The sequence below is a fragment of the Gastrolobium bilobum genome, unplaced genomic scaffold (assembly GCF_033153095.1).
Source record: "Gastrolobium bilobum isolate Gb01-03AN ecotype WA unplaced genomic scaffold, APGP_CSIRO_Gbil_v1 utg1891, whole genome shotgun sequence".
Lineage (NCBI taxonomy): Eukaryota > Viridiplantae > Streptophyta > Magnoliopsida > Fabales > Fabaceae > Gastrolobium > Gastrolobium bilobum.
In genome coordinates, this window is record NW_026899025.1 from 626052 (window position 1) to 643825 (window position 17774).

Sequence of the window (17774 nt, forward strand, 5' to 3'; positions counted from 1 at the left end):
CTATCCTTCAACTTTATGGGCGCCACTTGGCGCCAACTTTCTTGTATTTTGGGCGCACAATGGCGCCATTCTTCTTGTGTTTTGGGCGCCTAGTGGCGCCACTTTTGGTGCTAGGAGGCGCCATGTTAGCGCTAGGTAGCGCTATGTGGTAGTCTCCGGTGCAAAATTCGTAAACTGGCGCGGGTTCGCGCCAGTGTGGTATCACCATAACCATGATGACTTTTCTGTGATTGCATTCTACTCTATGCAATTTTGTGTTATCATTGGTATCACCATAACCAACAACACATATTTTTATACTACCACCAATAACATATACAACTCATCCAAGAGATTGTCCATGATTGGAATCAGATATTTGTCCTTGATGGTGATCATGTTGAGTGCTCTAGTATATGCAAAACCTTTAAATTCCACTAGACTTTTTTTTTTTTTTTTACCGATAGGATAGGACTTGTGCTGAAAAAGGACTATTGCTGCGTCGAATTATGCCACAATCCAAGTACTCATGTACCATTCTTTTAATTTATCCTTCTAGTATTTAGGATAACGATGGGGTGGACACTAATAACTAATAGGTTCTTGATTATTTTTCAAGGGAATGTGACGGTCTTGTGGTGGAGAAGGTAGAAGCCATTGATTCTTATTAAAAATCTCGGCAAATTGTTCAAGTAAGCTATCCAAGTTTGGCCTCTTAGTGCTGGGTGTGAAGGGTTGCAGAGAGGCATCAATGTTGAAGTTTACTGTTGTCCAATGGTTCCTAGCAGGTTCGACGCAATCCTTTCAACTGGTATTGTTGTCCATATTGTATTAAAACCATCAGAAATTTCTTAGGGTATGTTTGGTGTATAGTATTGGATAAGGCATGATAGTATAAGACTTGATTAAATTTTAATATTATCCAGTATTTGGTATGGTATTGTATAAGATAATATTCTCCAATATTTTAAGAAATTATATATTAAAAAAATTATTTTAATATATTAATATTGAAATGATATATTAGTTCTTGAAAATTGTACTTGTAAGCAATATTAATACATCAACCCCTTATCAGGCCTAATCCCACACCCTTAGGCCTGATTAAGTTATACATCATTTTGATGTATTAAGGAGTTCTGCTGTATAAGCTTATACTATACGATGGTCACACCAAACAACTTAAAATATCATAACATATAGTATATAAGCTTATACTATCAAGTCTTATACATCACACCAAACAGGCCCTTATAGTCCATCTTAATTGGTCCCAAGGTATGAAGTCACTGTACATCCAAAACTAATTTATGTGGTTCTGAATCTTGAGTGTGAGATTTAGACACTGCCTCAAACACTTGAATTTTTCACAATTTCTTACCATCACCTAAATGTTTCATTCTTTTTATTTTGATTTGGTCTCCTATATCTTGGACTTCACTACCAAACTATGCGTTAGATAAATGGGCTTTTCCCCCAATTTTCGTGGGGATGATATCAATTGATATGAAGAATTTATGTTTAATAAACAAAATAGAGAAATAGAGGAGAAATAAAGAAGAATATGAATAGAAAGATACTGGTTATTAATTTTCATAACCTTTTATAATTACATCCCCATTGAAGTAACTGAATATCACAGAAAGAACACTTGTGTAAACATATTACCCGCCACTTTTCTAAATTTATCACTAGTTAACCAACTTAGCAAAAAAGAACTTAAAAGTGCAAAATTAACATTTCAGATAATAATTAAATATAGGAAAAAAAATTCTATTTTTATGGTAGAATTTTTTTTCTGCCACACTCATAAAAATAATTGAAATTCATTGAGTATTGAGAACTTTTTTCTAAAACAAAAGTAGAAACATTAAAGACTTGTTTGGTGTGACATATAAGGCATGATAGTATAAACTTATATTATACGTTATGACATTTTCAGTTGTTTGGTATGACCATCGTATAGTATAAGCTTATACAACATAATCTCATAATACATCAAAATGATGTATAACTTAATCTGGCCTAAGGGTGAGGGATAAGGGATGATAAAAGATCGATGTATTAACATCGTTGACCAATGTAATTCTCAAAAATTAATATATTATGTTTATATTAATCTATTAAAATAAAAAATTATTTTTCAATATATTAATTTTTAAAATATTGAATATTTTTATTTTTATAAAAATTAATCTATATTTTGGATACACTGATCAATAAAATTTTATAATATCATATGACATTTTTTGAAGAATTATATAAATTCTTTATTAAAGGATATTTTTATTAAAAATATTTACTTTTATCATATATAGTATTATACAGTGCATTACCAAATACTATATGACATTATCTTATACAATATATTATTTTATACAATATCGTGTCAAACGCTAGATAGTATTAAAATTCAATTAGACTTTATACTATCAGATCTTATACTATCAGACCTTATCCTATACTATGCACCAAACTCGTAAATATATCAATTACACATGGTATGACATGGGCTTTTTGACCCTTTTGCCCCTCATTAATTAATTAATAACCAATTTGCCCCTCTCCCAGAACTATCCACCATCCTGCCCACATTTAGTGAATCAACTTGCACTTTTAATCGACTAAATGATCAAAATTCAGAAAACATGAATCACGAATTTTAATCGACTACATCCTCATCTTGATTGACTACATTTCGAGCACTTTTAATCGACTAAGGACATTATTTAGTCGATTAAAAGTCGCAGATCCGATTTTTAAAAACCCCCCCATTTCGCAAAGGGGATAATTTTCAAACCCTAGTCGATTAAGAAGGCTCCAAGAACACCTCTCTTCAACCAAGTCCGAATCTCATCCCCTTGAAGGTCCGATTGCACCATCATTGGTTCACAACTTGCGAAATTGACATTATAGGTAACGTTTTCTGACTTGCATTTGGTTTTAAGTTTTGGTTTTTTTTGTTTTCTCCATGCTTTGGTTTCTGTTTTTTTTTTAATTTCTTGTTTATGGTAGAAGGTTGTTTGAGTTTTTGTGGCTTTATGTTAGGAGTAGGGTGTTGAGTTTGATGTGAGGGTTAGGGCTAGGGTTTATGTGTTAGGTTAGGGCTAGGGCTATGGTTAGGGTTAGGGCTAGGGTTAGGGTTTAGGCTTAGGGGTTTTGTTTGTATGTTAGGGTTTAGGGGGTGTGTTGGCTGTTTTATTTTAGGGTTGGGGTTAGGGTTTAGGCTTAGGGGTTTTGTTTGTATGTTAGGGTTTAGGGGGTGTGTTGGCTGTTTTATTTTAGGGTTGAGGTTAGGGTTAGGGTTACTGTTTTTATGTTTAGGGTATATGGTTTGTTTTCTGTTTTATTTTAGGGTTAGGTTAGGGTTTTGATTTTTATATTGAATTGTGAATTTTTTTGATATTGTTATTGTCCATTGATATTGGTTCCACTTGCATTGTAGGTACCGTTGTTCCCATGGCTGGCCGTAGAAGATCGGATAACGTGGAACATGAGAGACGCACGAAGCTACGACAAGACCGGCCGTCTTCGTCAAGGCCACAAGACGAAGAGCCTGCTCCTGTCTACCTCCCATTCGGATACTTGTTCGAGCATAACCCCTTGGTTCATGATGCATTTGTCCGTGACCATGCTAACCGACCCATATGTCTGGCCAAATCACTTGATACAACATTTTTTGTAGCGGAAGGTTTTAACATTGTGAGCTGGTTGGAGGGAGCACATCTTAGGGTTTTGGCTAAACTGTTGTGTCCATATTCAGAGCTACACGTACGGGCCTTCTACCATAACCTCAGCTACGTACAGGGTGAGCTGAGGTCGAGGGTCTGCGGGGTGGAGATCATCATGACGACTCCTGTATGGTTGGAGTTACTGGGGTATGACTTTGATTCTGCGCAGACTGTGGAATATGACGCAGATAGCAGCGTCACACTTCCAGGATATACACGAGGTGAGGATGTTGCAGGGCAGGGGCTGATGTGTCAGATGAGGATGACGAGGAGACGACGTCTGAGGAGGAGGAGGATTAGATTTAGGGTTTATGTTTTTATTTTACGTTTGTAGTGTATGTTGTTATGTAATTGACTTTGGTCTTCCTATTTGACATTTGTAGTTTATGTGGTATTATGTTTAGGGGCTGAACTATTTAATGTTATCAACTTTGTACTTATTACTTATTTATGTCATTTTCATTGTTTACCACATGAAGGATCATGGTATTTTTCCATGAAATTTTTCAATTTGGATCTAATCACAGCCCAACAGGTCTAAAATGTCTAATGCAACTTAGAACAGTCACTCATAAGAGAGTTAAATGACTTTACCAAGTTTCGGGTACCTAAACCAACATTTAGCCAATACATGTACATATATGGTTTATAACTGCCACAATACTTTTTTTGTACCCCAAATTATGTTCCCCAAGTCATAATATGCGTGTACATTAGTGTACAATCGGTTCCATGCCAAAAAATTTCGAGGAAAACAGAATGGGGTGCCAAAACCTGTTATGTAGTCGATCAACCTGTATTCGCATGTTATTTTGGAAAGAATTTAAACTAAATTCGCACATTATTTTATAAAATTAATTCGTATGTCATTGTATTTTTAAATTTTTTATCAGAATTTTTTTTTTTTGCAGTTAGTGCAGATAAGTTATCTGTATTTACTTCCAAAACAATATCGTTTTGGAATTAAGAGATTAAAAAATTATTATTATAAAGACTATAATAATTCTGAAATAAATTAAAATTAGAAAAACACCATGATTTCTACCCAAAACGATGTCATATTGATTTACTGCAGATACCTCATCTGCAGTAACTGCAGGAAAAGAGAACCCTTTATATAAAGGGAAAAATATTTCTGCAGTTAATGCAGATAAGTTATCTGCATTTATTCCCAAAATGACGTCGTTTTGATATTGAAATCATAAAAAATTATAAATATAAAGACTATTATAACCCTAAAAAAAATTAAAATTACAAAAACACGATGATTTTCGCCTCAGAACAACGTCGTATTGGATTTACTGCAGATAACAGTAACTGCAAAAAAAACGAACTCTTATATAAATCTATATAATTTAAATGTTATAAATAGGTAATTATAGTTAGGTTCCTAGAAGGACTCGATTGAAATGGGCTTTGTAACTGTAAGGAGATATTTATAATTTTTAAATTATATTGTCACCGTGTCATAAATTTCATATGGTCTTACTAAGCATATTTTGTCATCGTGTCATCATTTCATTCAAAGTATTTCTTAATTTTTTACAAAATTAGGAATTATCTGAAGCAAAGTTTTTGTTTTGACAAAAATAAAATAAAATCAACCAACCATGTTTATGATGTTGTCTTTTAAAATTTATATTTTAAACAAAATTCATTAAATAGATTTTCTTCATTTCTTGACTTCGATATTCCTATTTTATGAAACAATTTCTTATAATGAAAATTTTTAAAAGCAAGAAAACGAAAGTAGAATTAAATGCTTTATTTTATTTGTGTGATTTGTGATTTGGGTGGGTGTAGTGTGGATAGGTGGCAGCTGCGACACAGTCCTATGTTGTGAGTGTGTCTCTTCTTCTCTCAGCTGCGCTCTGTTTCTTCCACAACATCCTTTTTTTTTCTTTCTCTCCCAATTCCAACCACAACAACAACAACAATTCAATTCAAGCCTCTACTAATTCCAGATTTCAACGCTTTCCCTTCTCGAAAGGTTATTTTTTCTCCTCCTTTTGCCTTTTTTTTTTTTTTTTTTGGGGTGCTCTGAAACTGACCTTAACAATAACCTCCCATTCCCAATTTCGAATCTTTTTTGGGGTTGTTGTTTCTGGGGCTTTTTTTTCTTTTAATTTATCTCCCACAAACTTGTCTCAAGCAAAAATTGGTTTGAAAAAAAAGAAAGAGAGGATTTTTATTTTAATTATATGGTAGGTCCTTCGTGTTCATCCCCTTTTAAATTATCTTTTTTGGGTTTTTAATTTCTGTGGTTGTTTGAATCGGATAGGTGATTAAAAAGAATAAAAGTTTTGTACTTGTTGGGCTTATTCTGACTTCTTTGTTTATGTTTGTGGATGGTTATGCTTATGAACATTTTATCTTGAACTTGGTGGTATTGGATTAAGAATTGACACGTTAGAAATAGATGCCAAGTGTGAATTTTGTCACTGTTTTTGATTGCAAATTTATAATTGTCAGTTTGTTAAATCGGTTAATATTGATTATGGGTCTGCATGTTTAAAATAAGACGTGCCGTTCTCTCTTTCTCTAGTTTTGGGAGAGAAGTGAATGGATCCTTTATGTCACCTGACCTCATGTGAAGATGATCTTAACCGTCTATAGATAAATCAATGCTGATGAGAGACTAGAGTGAGATACAGTGTGAGGAAGTATAACGGCAATGATGATCTCATATGTGGTTATGGGACATGAGAGAATCTATTTCCATTGGTATTCAATTTTGCACTGATTTTTTTTTATTAGGTTAAAACTCATTATGAGGAATAAATGTCAATTTTTATTTTGAATGTGACCAGTTTTCCTTTACTTGCTTTGTTGGATTGATACATTTTTTGTGATTTATTTTTAATAATTTTTAGCATATCTTAAATGGATCAATGGTTTAAATTTGATCCATCCTTTATAGTCCAATCCAAAATCCGTATGATCGATCCGATTGTTATCCCTAATGGCAAGAGTCCATCTACTCGTGATCTATAGATTATGACTTGCTATACTCAACACTACCATAGCTGCTGTAATAGTTGCTACATTAAATGTCTGATTACCCGAGCATGCTAAACTAGCATACAAACTTGTTGCAAGGTTCCTTTAGCTTATGTTCCTTTCTTGATATTGTTGTTCTGAACTTAAGTTGTTGTTTTTTTAATCTATATTCCTTCTACTTATGCTTAGAGAGCTAACAAATATCTATAACAATTATAGCAACTTGGTGACTTTGTTGATTAGCATCAATTTTTTTTATATCGTTAAGTGTTTGTCCGGCTCTATCCCTCATTTGTGAGCTCCATTCGGACTTGGATATTAGTTTTTGTCTCTCATTTTTATTTTCTGGTTGTATGGACATACTTACATAGTACTTACAAATGATAACAGTTTTTTCATTTGACGAAATTATAATTACATAGACTATTAGCTTCTGTTAATTTTCTTCATTTCTTTTTCCTGGACTCTGTTTTTTCTGCATAGTTTACTGCTATACTCTTGAATTCTGTTAACTTTTTCTGCTTCCAGATTTGGACACTGTGTTGCATGTGGATCAAGAAATCATGACTTCTTCTACTCATGAACTCACAGGTATCTACGTTAAAAAAAAAAAAACCTCCTTTTTCCAATTTAATTTTTATGCCACCTTTTTTGTTGGTAAGAAGCGGATTACATTCATTTCCTGATAGTGAACAGTTTATGGAAAAAACTCTTTTTGCATTTTTTTGTCTAATGTGGTCATTATTGGAAGAAAATTTATTAAACATAAATTAGCAATTTGACATGGATTCTGGATGAACTAGTTGTGCTAATACTAAGGTGTTCCCTATATGGGTATTGAACTACAATAATAATAATGAGCAAAAGATGGAGATCACCAAAATCAGGATATTGTGTGATTGATGTATGGACAAACACAATGGATTAGAGTAGGAAATGAGATCATTATGGAGAAGATGAAATGGAAAACCACTTAAGATGGCTTGGGAATGTAAGATGATGACCTACATAGGCCCTGGTAATTGTGAATTTAGTGAAGTTGCCCCTTTAAAAATAGGAACAAAAAGACATGGTGGGAGGCTATTAAGAAAGATGTAGTGTACACAGAGAGACCCACATATTGTTTTATTTCAAAACTTAATCCTCTTATTTTACCTTAACTTCAAAACTTATTTATTCCAATTTTAGCAAGTCCCGTGTTTGCTTATCTGGTATCCGTTTTAATCTTAAAATAATTTGTGCAACAGTTGCCTTTGACTTTCAGTGATTTTTGAAAAAAGTCATTAGTTTAAGACTATAGGAGTTTGACGGAACTTACTCCTTTTCTGTAGCAGAGGAAGTTATCTTTTAAGCCAAAGTTGTGTGCATTAGTCATATACCTCCCCCCCCCCCAACAAAAAAAAAAAAAAGAATAACAAAGACTTCACTTCATTCCAAAAGAAAATAAAAATTAGTAAATTACAAAAAAATAAAATAAGAAAGGAATTAAATTATAAAAGCCAATTTTATGTAGTACTTGAGAGATTTGGGCAGAAAATTCCATTCAAAGAGTATCTCTTTTCTCTCTCAGTTTCTTTCAAACTGATTATATACAGCAACCTCTGTTTCTTTTAAAACATACAAACTATACATAAATCTGGAGCTTTTGTGTTCCTAGTGGAATAGATACTTCTGCATTCTGGTTGTTGTACCTGCAGAGTAAAAATGTCATCCCTTGCTTAGCTTCTTGGCCCTTTATTCACTAGATTGACTTTTCAGTTTTTATCTTATTAATTTTTTATTGAGCTTCTTTGCCATGCTATCTGAAGTTTTGTGTTTTTCATAAACTGATGCATCTTACTAGTCCTACTCCTAATTCCTATCCCTCTGGCCTCAAAAAAATGCAAAAAAATAATATCTGAAGCCTGAAGTTATTTAACAAATTGTTGTCCAGATAATGAAGCTGATGGGCAGCAGCAGTCAGAATCACAGATGCAGGAGCCTTTATCTGCAAATGGAATTTCTCAAGCAGGTATCGGTACTCAGAATATTCAGTATGCAACACCTCCACAGCTTGGAACTGGGCATGCTATGGTATGAACTTAACATTTCAACGGGCTTTATTTACATTTTGTCTTAAAAAAGTATAAAACAAAATATGTTTCTTCAGTGGTTTGCCATCCTCAGTGCTCTCATTGGAGCTGGCATCTTAGTAACTAATTACAACAACAACGTTACCTTTATCCCAAATTAGTTGGGGTCGGCAGTCAGATGATATACATTATCTTAGTTATTAATTAATTCAAGAAATCCTTAAGAATGTTTTGCTTTTCTATAGGTAATAGTCATTCGATGCTATTTCACATGGCTTACCTGTTGTAGTTATAAGAGATATACATACATAGTGGTTATTTTGTTTTGTCATTGAAGAAGATCGGTTCTGAATATTATCTAATATCTAGTCATGACTTGTAATTTCTGAATGAGTTAGCTCTTAGCACTCCTTGTCTGAACTGTGAAAGAGGGACTTTTGCCATGTGTCTTAACAAATTACAATGAATTTTTTTTTTAAATTATTATATGAAAGGAATACCTTACACTGGAATTTTCTTGAAATTATTAAAAACTACTTTTTTTTTTATCAGCACTTAATTTAGTCTGGGATAGTTTTAAGACTTCTGATCTGACAAATAATGATCAATTGCATTGCAATCTGTAGTTTTGCTGTGTAAATTAAGTTACCTTAGACGCTATGTTTGGTGATTTGAGGTTGATTTCTTGAAGTAACCAGAGTTTTTTGACCTGGCGATTGAAGGTTAATGAATGATTGCCTGAGCAAGTACTGGTGCCAGTTGTTATCTTGATGTGATATCAAAGAAGTAAGAAGTGGCTGCTCAGACTTGGTCAGGCAATTGAATTACTTTTGCGCCCCCCTCCTCTGAACATTTGATCTTGTTGCTACATTGCTGTTGGTTTTTCAGTCCCATCGGAGTTTAGAATTTAAACTTTGTTTGCACTTTACTAATTTCTGTTGCTTTCTTATCTAATTGAAGGCACCAGCTGCTTATCCATATCCAGATCCGTACTATGGAAGCATCTTTGCTCCCTATGATGCACAACCTTATCCCCCACAACACTATGGTGGACATCCAATGGTTCATTCTAATTTTTTGATGTTGATGTTTGTGATATTGTGGCTTCTTGTCTGAACCTTTTTTCTGACCCTCATATTATTGAACCATATCCTATGCCAGGTCCATCTTCAATTAATGGGAATTCAACAAGCAGGTGTTCCTTTGCCAACTGATGCAGTTGAGGAGCCTGTGTTTGTCAATGCAAAACAGTATCATGGTATATTAAGACGAAGGCAGTCCCGTGCGAAAGCTGAATCAGAAAAAAAAGCTACAAGGAATCGGAAGGTATATCATTATCCCTATCCTTTCTCATGGTTCTTTTTAATGATGCCAAAAGTTGATTAAGAAGAAAATAATAATTAAAAAAGGGCAGCCTAGTGCTTATAAAGTTCCACTATGCGTAGGGTTCAGGGAAGGATCAAAACCATTGTGTGAGTCTATAGTAAGCTCCATTTGTATTTTGCAAGAAGCTGATTATATGAATCAAATCTGTGACCTCCACACAGCGACAACATCAACCGTTGTGCTAAGCTTCTTAAAAAATAAGTTATTAAAAAGAGGAAAATGAAGGGAAGAAGCTTCCTGAAAGTTTGTGTTGTCAGCTGCTAGCTTCTTGATGTTGATGTTGATTTTGTTTGCCTCCATAGATTTATTTGACTCACATGCTCCCATGAATCTTCTATGGATGTACTTACCCGATCTTTGAACAAATATTTCAGCCATACTTGCATGAATCTCGACATTTGCATGCATTGAGAAGAGCAAGGGGATGTGGAGGTCGTTTTCTGAATTCAAAGAATAATGAGAATCAACAGAACGAGGTTTCATCAACTGAAAACTCACAGTCCAATATCAATCTCAATTCTGATAAAAATGATCTTGCACCATCAGATAGAACATCCTAAAACTAGAGAAATGTTGATGCCACAGACTGCCGAGATGTGTTGTATGTCTATATCATGAGACCAGTCTCCAACCAACAACAGCCTCAGATATCTTGCCATTGTTTCATTCTGGCAATGTACAACCCCATGGATGTGGGTCTATATGTAGGTTTTGTGTAGTAGTTCTATTAGGGAGGTTGCAAGACAAAACAAGTAAAATGTAAATTGAAGTGATTCAATCAAGTAGTATCCCAATGTGATCCTTTCTAGCCTTTGTAGGTGAGATTTTTATTGTGTGGGCATTTCTTTGTACTATTTAGTATTATAGAAAGATTAGAGATTATCCAAACCTAGGATAGTTTGGTTGCATTATGTTTATTTAGCTTGTGAGAGAGATTAGCAGTTGTACTTATCTTTTGTTCTGTTGTTAGTGAAGAGGATGATAAGTTCAAATAGTTTAATAAAACCAGGATTGGTGAAGTTTGGTACAACAGCAGATAAAAAGAAAAAAGGTTTACATTTGTTGTCTAGATTGAATTATAAATTGATCTTTATTTATATTTTGGCAGTGAACCAACTGGTCAAGAGCCCAAGAGGTTTAAATGTTGATATCTATGTTTTGATTTATTTATAGATAAGTGGGGGAGGGTTCAATTTGATCTGGCGCGTGGTTATTTTTAGAGGTGACAAAGTGGACGGGGTTCTGTTATTATGTCAAAAAACGAGCCGACTCTCCCTACCTTGCCCTGCCCTTAAAAGTTGGCTAAAAAGCCTGGCCCGTCCTGCCCCGTTTGGCAGGTGGGGTGGGTTGGTCCGCCAGTCCGAATTTATTTTACACTGATTCGTCTTGACCTGCTTCTCCCTGTTATCAACCCGTTAAAAAATAAGCTCGTCCCGTTTTTGAGAGTGGATTGTATAAACACAACAGGGCGAGTTGGTCCGCCGAACTGAGTTCATTTTGCTGGCTGTTTCTTTGTTGGATCATGTATGTGAAGAGAGAGGAAGCAAGTCCAGAAAACCCAGAGAGGTTTTACTTTGGGGCATTGACCTAATAAATGATAAACTCTTTCAGCATATTGGTTGCAAAGTTCACAAGTTGGGCTTGTTTATACTACATGCCCCAATGGAGTTGTTGGTATGTTGTCTCAAGCTTATATTTGCCAAGAAATGTGTAAGCTTCTCTAATAAATGAAAAACTATCTGGAGTTCATGACGATCTTTTATAAAAAAGAAATTGTACGCTAATGTTAGAAATTGTACGCTAATGTTATATGAGATTTATTTTTCATGTTATACTCACATAAAAAGATATATATATATTTTTAAAAAAATTAGTATATTTCACTTTGTTTGTCTCATATCCTATTATATGAGAGAAATAAATTCATTTATAAAAAGTTGGTATATAATACGTGACCCAAAATTCATGGATTTTAGATTCGAGAATAATTTAGATGATGGTTTGAGCAGGGAAGTAACAGATAATTGACCTTTGAATTGAGATGAGCAATAAAAGGGTGAAAATAAACACACGTACTGACCAGACCATGACCAAACAAAACTTTAAAGAATTTCCATCCTTTACGTTATCCTTCCTACACTACTAGTCTACCAAACATAAAGCAAATTCTCTACTTTGTTCCAATGTGACAGTGACACATCCGAGAAATCCAAACCGAAAACTTCAATAATGTTGGCCATTACATCTTACATTATACAATCTCTTTGCTTTATTTCTACACTGCACAAGTAAAGCGTAGAAGAAAGGATCGAGGCGTATAAATTATCGAAGTAAATTTTGTCTCTACTAACAAAGTTTTTTTTATACGGCCAAGATTTTTTTATTTTTTATTTAGTGAATTGTTTGTAACATAAAAATTAACAAGAAATGCACTCGCCATAAAAGTTGCCATTATTGTAGGCTGCAATGAAAAGTTTAGCATGTTAGTATTCTTATAGAAATGGCATTAAAATTGACTTCTTAAGCATTTATTAATAGTTAAATTCATAATAAATTTTCTTATGAATATTAATAATAAATAGTAAAATATTTAAAAGATTATTTAGGGTATCAAACCAAGGAAAAAAATCAGAATAATATTTTTTTTCCTAAAAAACTTTCTTAGTAGTCCCTAATGGAATAGACATAAAATACGAGTTATTTAATTCTTAAGGTTAACACAATTGGTAAGTGAGTTGTGTTTAAGAAGCAGATTGTGCGGTCTATAAGGTCTTTAGTTCTGTTCTTAGGCAAAGCAGTGACAAATTTTTTATGCTTTATGTCACGATAGAGATTAATCTCATCTAAATAAGCAGGAATTGCCCCAGAAAAAAAAAATTAGAGTTATTTTAATTTCCTGAAAATTATACTTTCTGCCGCTAGGATGAGGGTAGATACGAGAAAAGAAAAAAGTGTGGGGCCAAAAAAATTCTTGGCTCATGTGCGGAGAAAATGAACAGAAATGGCGGCGGAGTGAAAAGCAATGAAAGTCAGCCACCTTATACTAAAATTTCAATATCGCATTCTAAAAAAATAATTTTAATCTTTTTTTCATCATTTTCTCTTTGTATAACCACTTAAGGGTTACATAATTTAGTAAAATATTTTTTATTTTTATTAATAATTACGAAAAACCCTATTTTATTTTTCCTAGAAATATGTTTAAATTTAAAAATAAAATCAAAACGCAATATTTTCAGCATTATTAATTAAAATAAAAATTGCGGTAAAATTTTTATTTATACTTTTCTATCTTGCTGTTTTCTTTCCCTCACTCTTCTGTTTTCTCAATTTAAATAAAGTTGTATTATTTAAAATGATAAATATTTTTCCCAAATTTTTAGTATGAATATAAAGTCTTTTGAATACAAAAATCTCAACAAAAAATAGAACCAAAACATATCATATTTTGTTCAAAACAGTTTTTACGACAGAGGGGGAGTTTGCAAAAAAATAAAGCATTTTCATACACACTTAAACTTTTTACATAATTTAATACGAAAGCAATTTTTTACATAATATAAAACAATGTTGTTTTCAAATTATTTTCCAGTTCATGTATCTAACAACCATAAATACGCTTTTATTATAATCGATTGTTAAAAAATTAATATTCATATTGTTAATTATTGAAATAATATTTTTTTCATTTAATTCAGATACATCGTTATTATTTATTATTTGAAGTAATTAGGTCGATTAGCAAAGCCAAAAATAAAAATGAATTTAGAATACTCCTTGAAATAAAGATTTACTTACAAGCGTGTTTTGTACATTTGCAAAGAAAATAAAAACGAATCAACTCCTATATTAATATTTAAAAATTAAGCGTGTCACAAGGTTATTCCTTCAAATATTTGTCTATATATGTGTTTTGTACATAAGTTATATTTGTAAGCTCTCAACCATCATGAGTTATAATGAAATAAATAACAAAATTTAATCCTTCTAATAGCACATAATTAACCTATATGAGGTACAAGATTTATTCTCATAAATTCTTATAAATTATACATTTTAGTTTTATTTCTTTTGGGGTTATTGACATCCACATCAATGTTATAATAACACTCCCTGTCCATTAAGATGATGTTCATCGAATCATGTTAAATCAATACTAGGAAAAAATCCTAATGAAAGGAAAATAGTATACATATATCCAAAAAAAGAAAAAAAAAATGGTATACATTTTTAGTAATACGTGAAGTTTCCTCATTAAAAACCTTATCATAAAACCAAATGGAACAAAATCTTGGTTAAAGAAAAAAGAGTTCATGTAGTACATATTTTATTTCTCTTAATGATAATATCATTTAATATGTCATCCCAATCTTATATACCGATTTCTCAAAACATGAAGTAAGCAATGCCTTAGTAAATAAATATGCTAAAATATAACTGGATGAATTTGTTGAATGCCACAAAATAATTGAGCTTCCACTTGTGAATAAATATCTTGTTCGAATCCAGCTTTGTATGGATCGTATAAATATCCTTCATTATTATAGTGTGTTCATGTTGGAGAAGGATTGAATCTTGTTAATAGACTTATAAATAGGGAGGAGAAAAATGTAAGAATAAGATGGATAAGATTAAAGGTTAGAAAATGAAGGATCCACTTATAAATAAGCATTTAATGATACTACTTCAAAAAAAATTAAGATTAGAAAATCCATTAGGACAAAAATCGGATAAAATAAAAAAGAATACATGTAATCTTTCATAATATATCCCTTTAATTGAGTCGTATAACTAATTAATTTTTTCATCATATTATACATTAATGTCCCAATTGAATTAAAATATGACACTTCAGAATCAAGAAATTTTTCATTATTTTCATGGGATCAAAATTGATCTTTATTTATGTCAAGCGATCTCACAACCATTGGGGTACTCAATGAATGCGCTTTATCCATGTAAAATCACTTTAAAATTTTCTTTGTATAAGTTAATTGATGAATAAATATTCTATTAAGGTGATTGTAGCATATCCCCCTCCCCCCCCCCCCAATTGCTTCAATTTGTTTTTTGAGAATTTTTGTGTCTTTCAGGAATTTTGAATCATTAGAAGATTTTCACATAAATTTCACTATCTAGTAAGTCATAAAAATAAACGGTAACAACACTCATTAGATGCATGTCAAGTTTTTCAAGTATTGTCGGATTAATAAGATATCTAAAGGTGATTACACCAACCACAAAAGAATATGTTTCCATATAATCAATGCCAAGCTTTTACAAAAATCATTGTGCTATATCTTACAACTTCATTTTTCTCTTTATGTTTTCGCACAAAAGCTCATTTGCTCCTCACTAACTCTTTTTTTGTTTGAGTGAACTCAGGGGTCCCTATCACGTAGAATGAGACTAATCCCTTCGTGGCTTGGAGCGAAAAGATTTTTACCGCTGGCCCCAAAGTGCTTCTCGCAAGAATTGAACCCATGACTTCATTAGCCACTAGAGTCCAACCCTTGAGCTGCAGTCCGCTTACCAACTGAGCTACATCTTGGGATTTGTACCTCACTAACTTTACACCTTCGTATGTTTGGACTATAGGTCCAAAATCTTTGTGTTTTCAAGTGAATTCAATTATGCTTGAATTCCATCTTTCTATTTTGGTTAATCATTTCTCCATTTACATTCATCAACATATCCATGTTCATGATTCTCGTCTTGATTCATTATTTCAACAAACATTATATGCAAAAATATTATCGACAACTCTACATTTTTGGTTTCATATTTTTCCTATAGTGACATAAATAATCGAGATATCTTTATTTTTATTATTTTCAGATACTTGAACCTCCCTTGAGATTTTATGAAAGTTATATCTTTGGAATTTTCACGAGCAATTGTCTCCATGTTATGACCATCTTTATCATTTGCCCATTTTTTTTTTTTGAGGATTTTCCCCCCCTTGGAATCGATTGGTCTTCCATGTTTTCTGTGTGATTTAGTTTCACTTTCTCTAATAGATTGTCTTACTAGAGCATTAGTATGAATTGGAGCTTTTACATATTAAATATGAGATTTGATAACTCTTGGTAGGTCAGTAAAATAATTTAGTCGTTCATTAGCAATATTTTGCAAAAGATTTATCTTTTGAACTTCAAGTTTATATTGTTTTATGCGAGAATCTAAATGAAATAATGAAAATGCAAGCGAACAATCTTTTTTACAACTGCTTATTCCCTCATAATGTTGGAAAGACTAATTTATCAAAATGGCAATCAACGAATCTTGCTTTAAACTAAATCTCCAATCATTAGTTCTAAATATTATACAAGGAAATTAATATCCAATATATATTCTCAAATTTTTTCAGACTTATCTGTGGACCTTGTGGTTGAGTAATCAAAACCTAAATTGCACGTTTAAAAAGTTGTCTTCTAACCACAAACTAATTGTAATGAAAAGAATTTATGATAATTTATTGCTATGATATTGCACGTAAAATACCATAGTTGTAAAACTCGGCTGACCTGGAACCCGGTGAACCGGTCATCGGATCGGTTCGGGTCAAGTATTGGACCGATCATGTATCGATCCGGTCAAAATCTGAAGAAAATCAGTCAAACTCAGCCAAAATCGGTGACCCGGTCGGGTCATGCATTCAAAAAAAAAATTAAAAACCAAAATTGTTTCATCTTGTCAAAAAAAATGTAGAACTCATTTTAAAAACTTTTTGTAATTTTATTTGCTAGTATACTCTTCTACAATGATCTCAAATTTTGCGAGGGAAATTGTGAATTTTCAGTTGCAATTTTCAGATCCTAAATTTTGCGAGGGAACTTCCGTCGCCAATTTTTTCCCTCGCTGTTTCCGTCACAGACTTATGATTCTTGCGAGGGATTCGATTTCCCTTGCAAATTGCGAGGGAATTGCGACCGAACTGCAAGGGATTCTGCGACGGCAATGTAGTAACGAAAATCTTGTCTACTTTCCCTCGCAGTTGTTTTTCCCTTGTAAATTCCGTCGCAGTTTGCAAGGGAATTTTTCCCTCGCAAATTTCCCTTGCTATTCGCGACTTTTCCAGTAGTGTACTGAAGCAATTTGTGGAATAATAAATTAAGATAATGTGACATATGTCATTTTTAATGTAGTTGAATTTGAAAAATATAAGTTCAATGTCATTGAGATGTATGTTTATGGAGATTTTGAGTTGCAATTTAAATTGACATAATAACAACATGTATTTTTATTTATTTATGCTTCTTGTTTTTAGTTTATTTAATGAACCTTGTTTAATTCATTTTAGATATGGAAAATATAATTGAATTTATATATTTATATTTATTTATTTTTATATATCTATATATATCCGAGTCAACCGGTCCGACCAGTGACCCAATAACTCAATACTCCGATCGAGTCGATGCTCGGATCGAGTTTAATAACATTGTAAAATATCATATCCCCCTACTGAAATTAGAACATTTTGTTCTCATAAGCAATAATTTAACTAATAATTTGAGACATTTAATAAATGATTAGGCTAAACCATTTTGGGAATGAATATGAGTAATTGGGAGCAACAAGCTAATTGAATCATTAGTAAAGA

At 32.6% G+C, this 17774-nt stretch overlaps 1 protein-coding gene across 1 annotated transcript; it reads left to right on the forward strand.

Annotated features, from left to right (window-relative positions):
• Positions 1–5504: 5504 nt before the first annotated feature.
• LOC133286306 (nuclear transcription factor Y subunit A-7-like) lies at positions 5505–11210 on the forward strand. The gene is made up of 6 exons (XM_061483705.1): positions 5505–5700; positions 7239–7301; positions 8644–8783; positions 9743–9844; positions 9944–10108; positions 10543–11210. The coding sequence occupies exons 2-6, from the start codon at positions 7274–7276 to the stop codon at positions 10726–10728; spliced, it is 621 nt and encodes a 206-aa protein (XP_061339689.1). The 5' UTR covers positions 5505–5700; positions 7239–7273; the 3' UTR covers positions 10729–11210.
• Positions 11211–17774: the final 6564 nt, after the last annotated feature.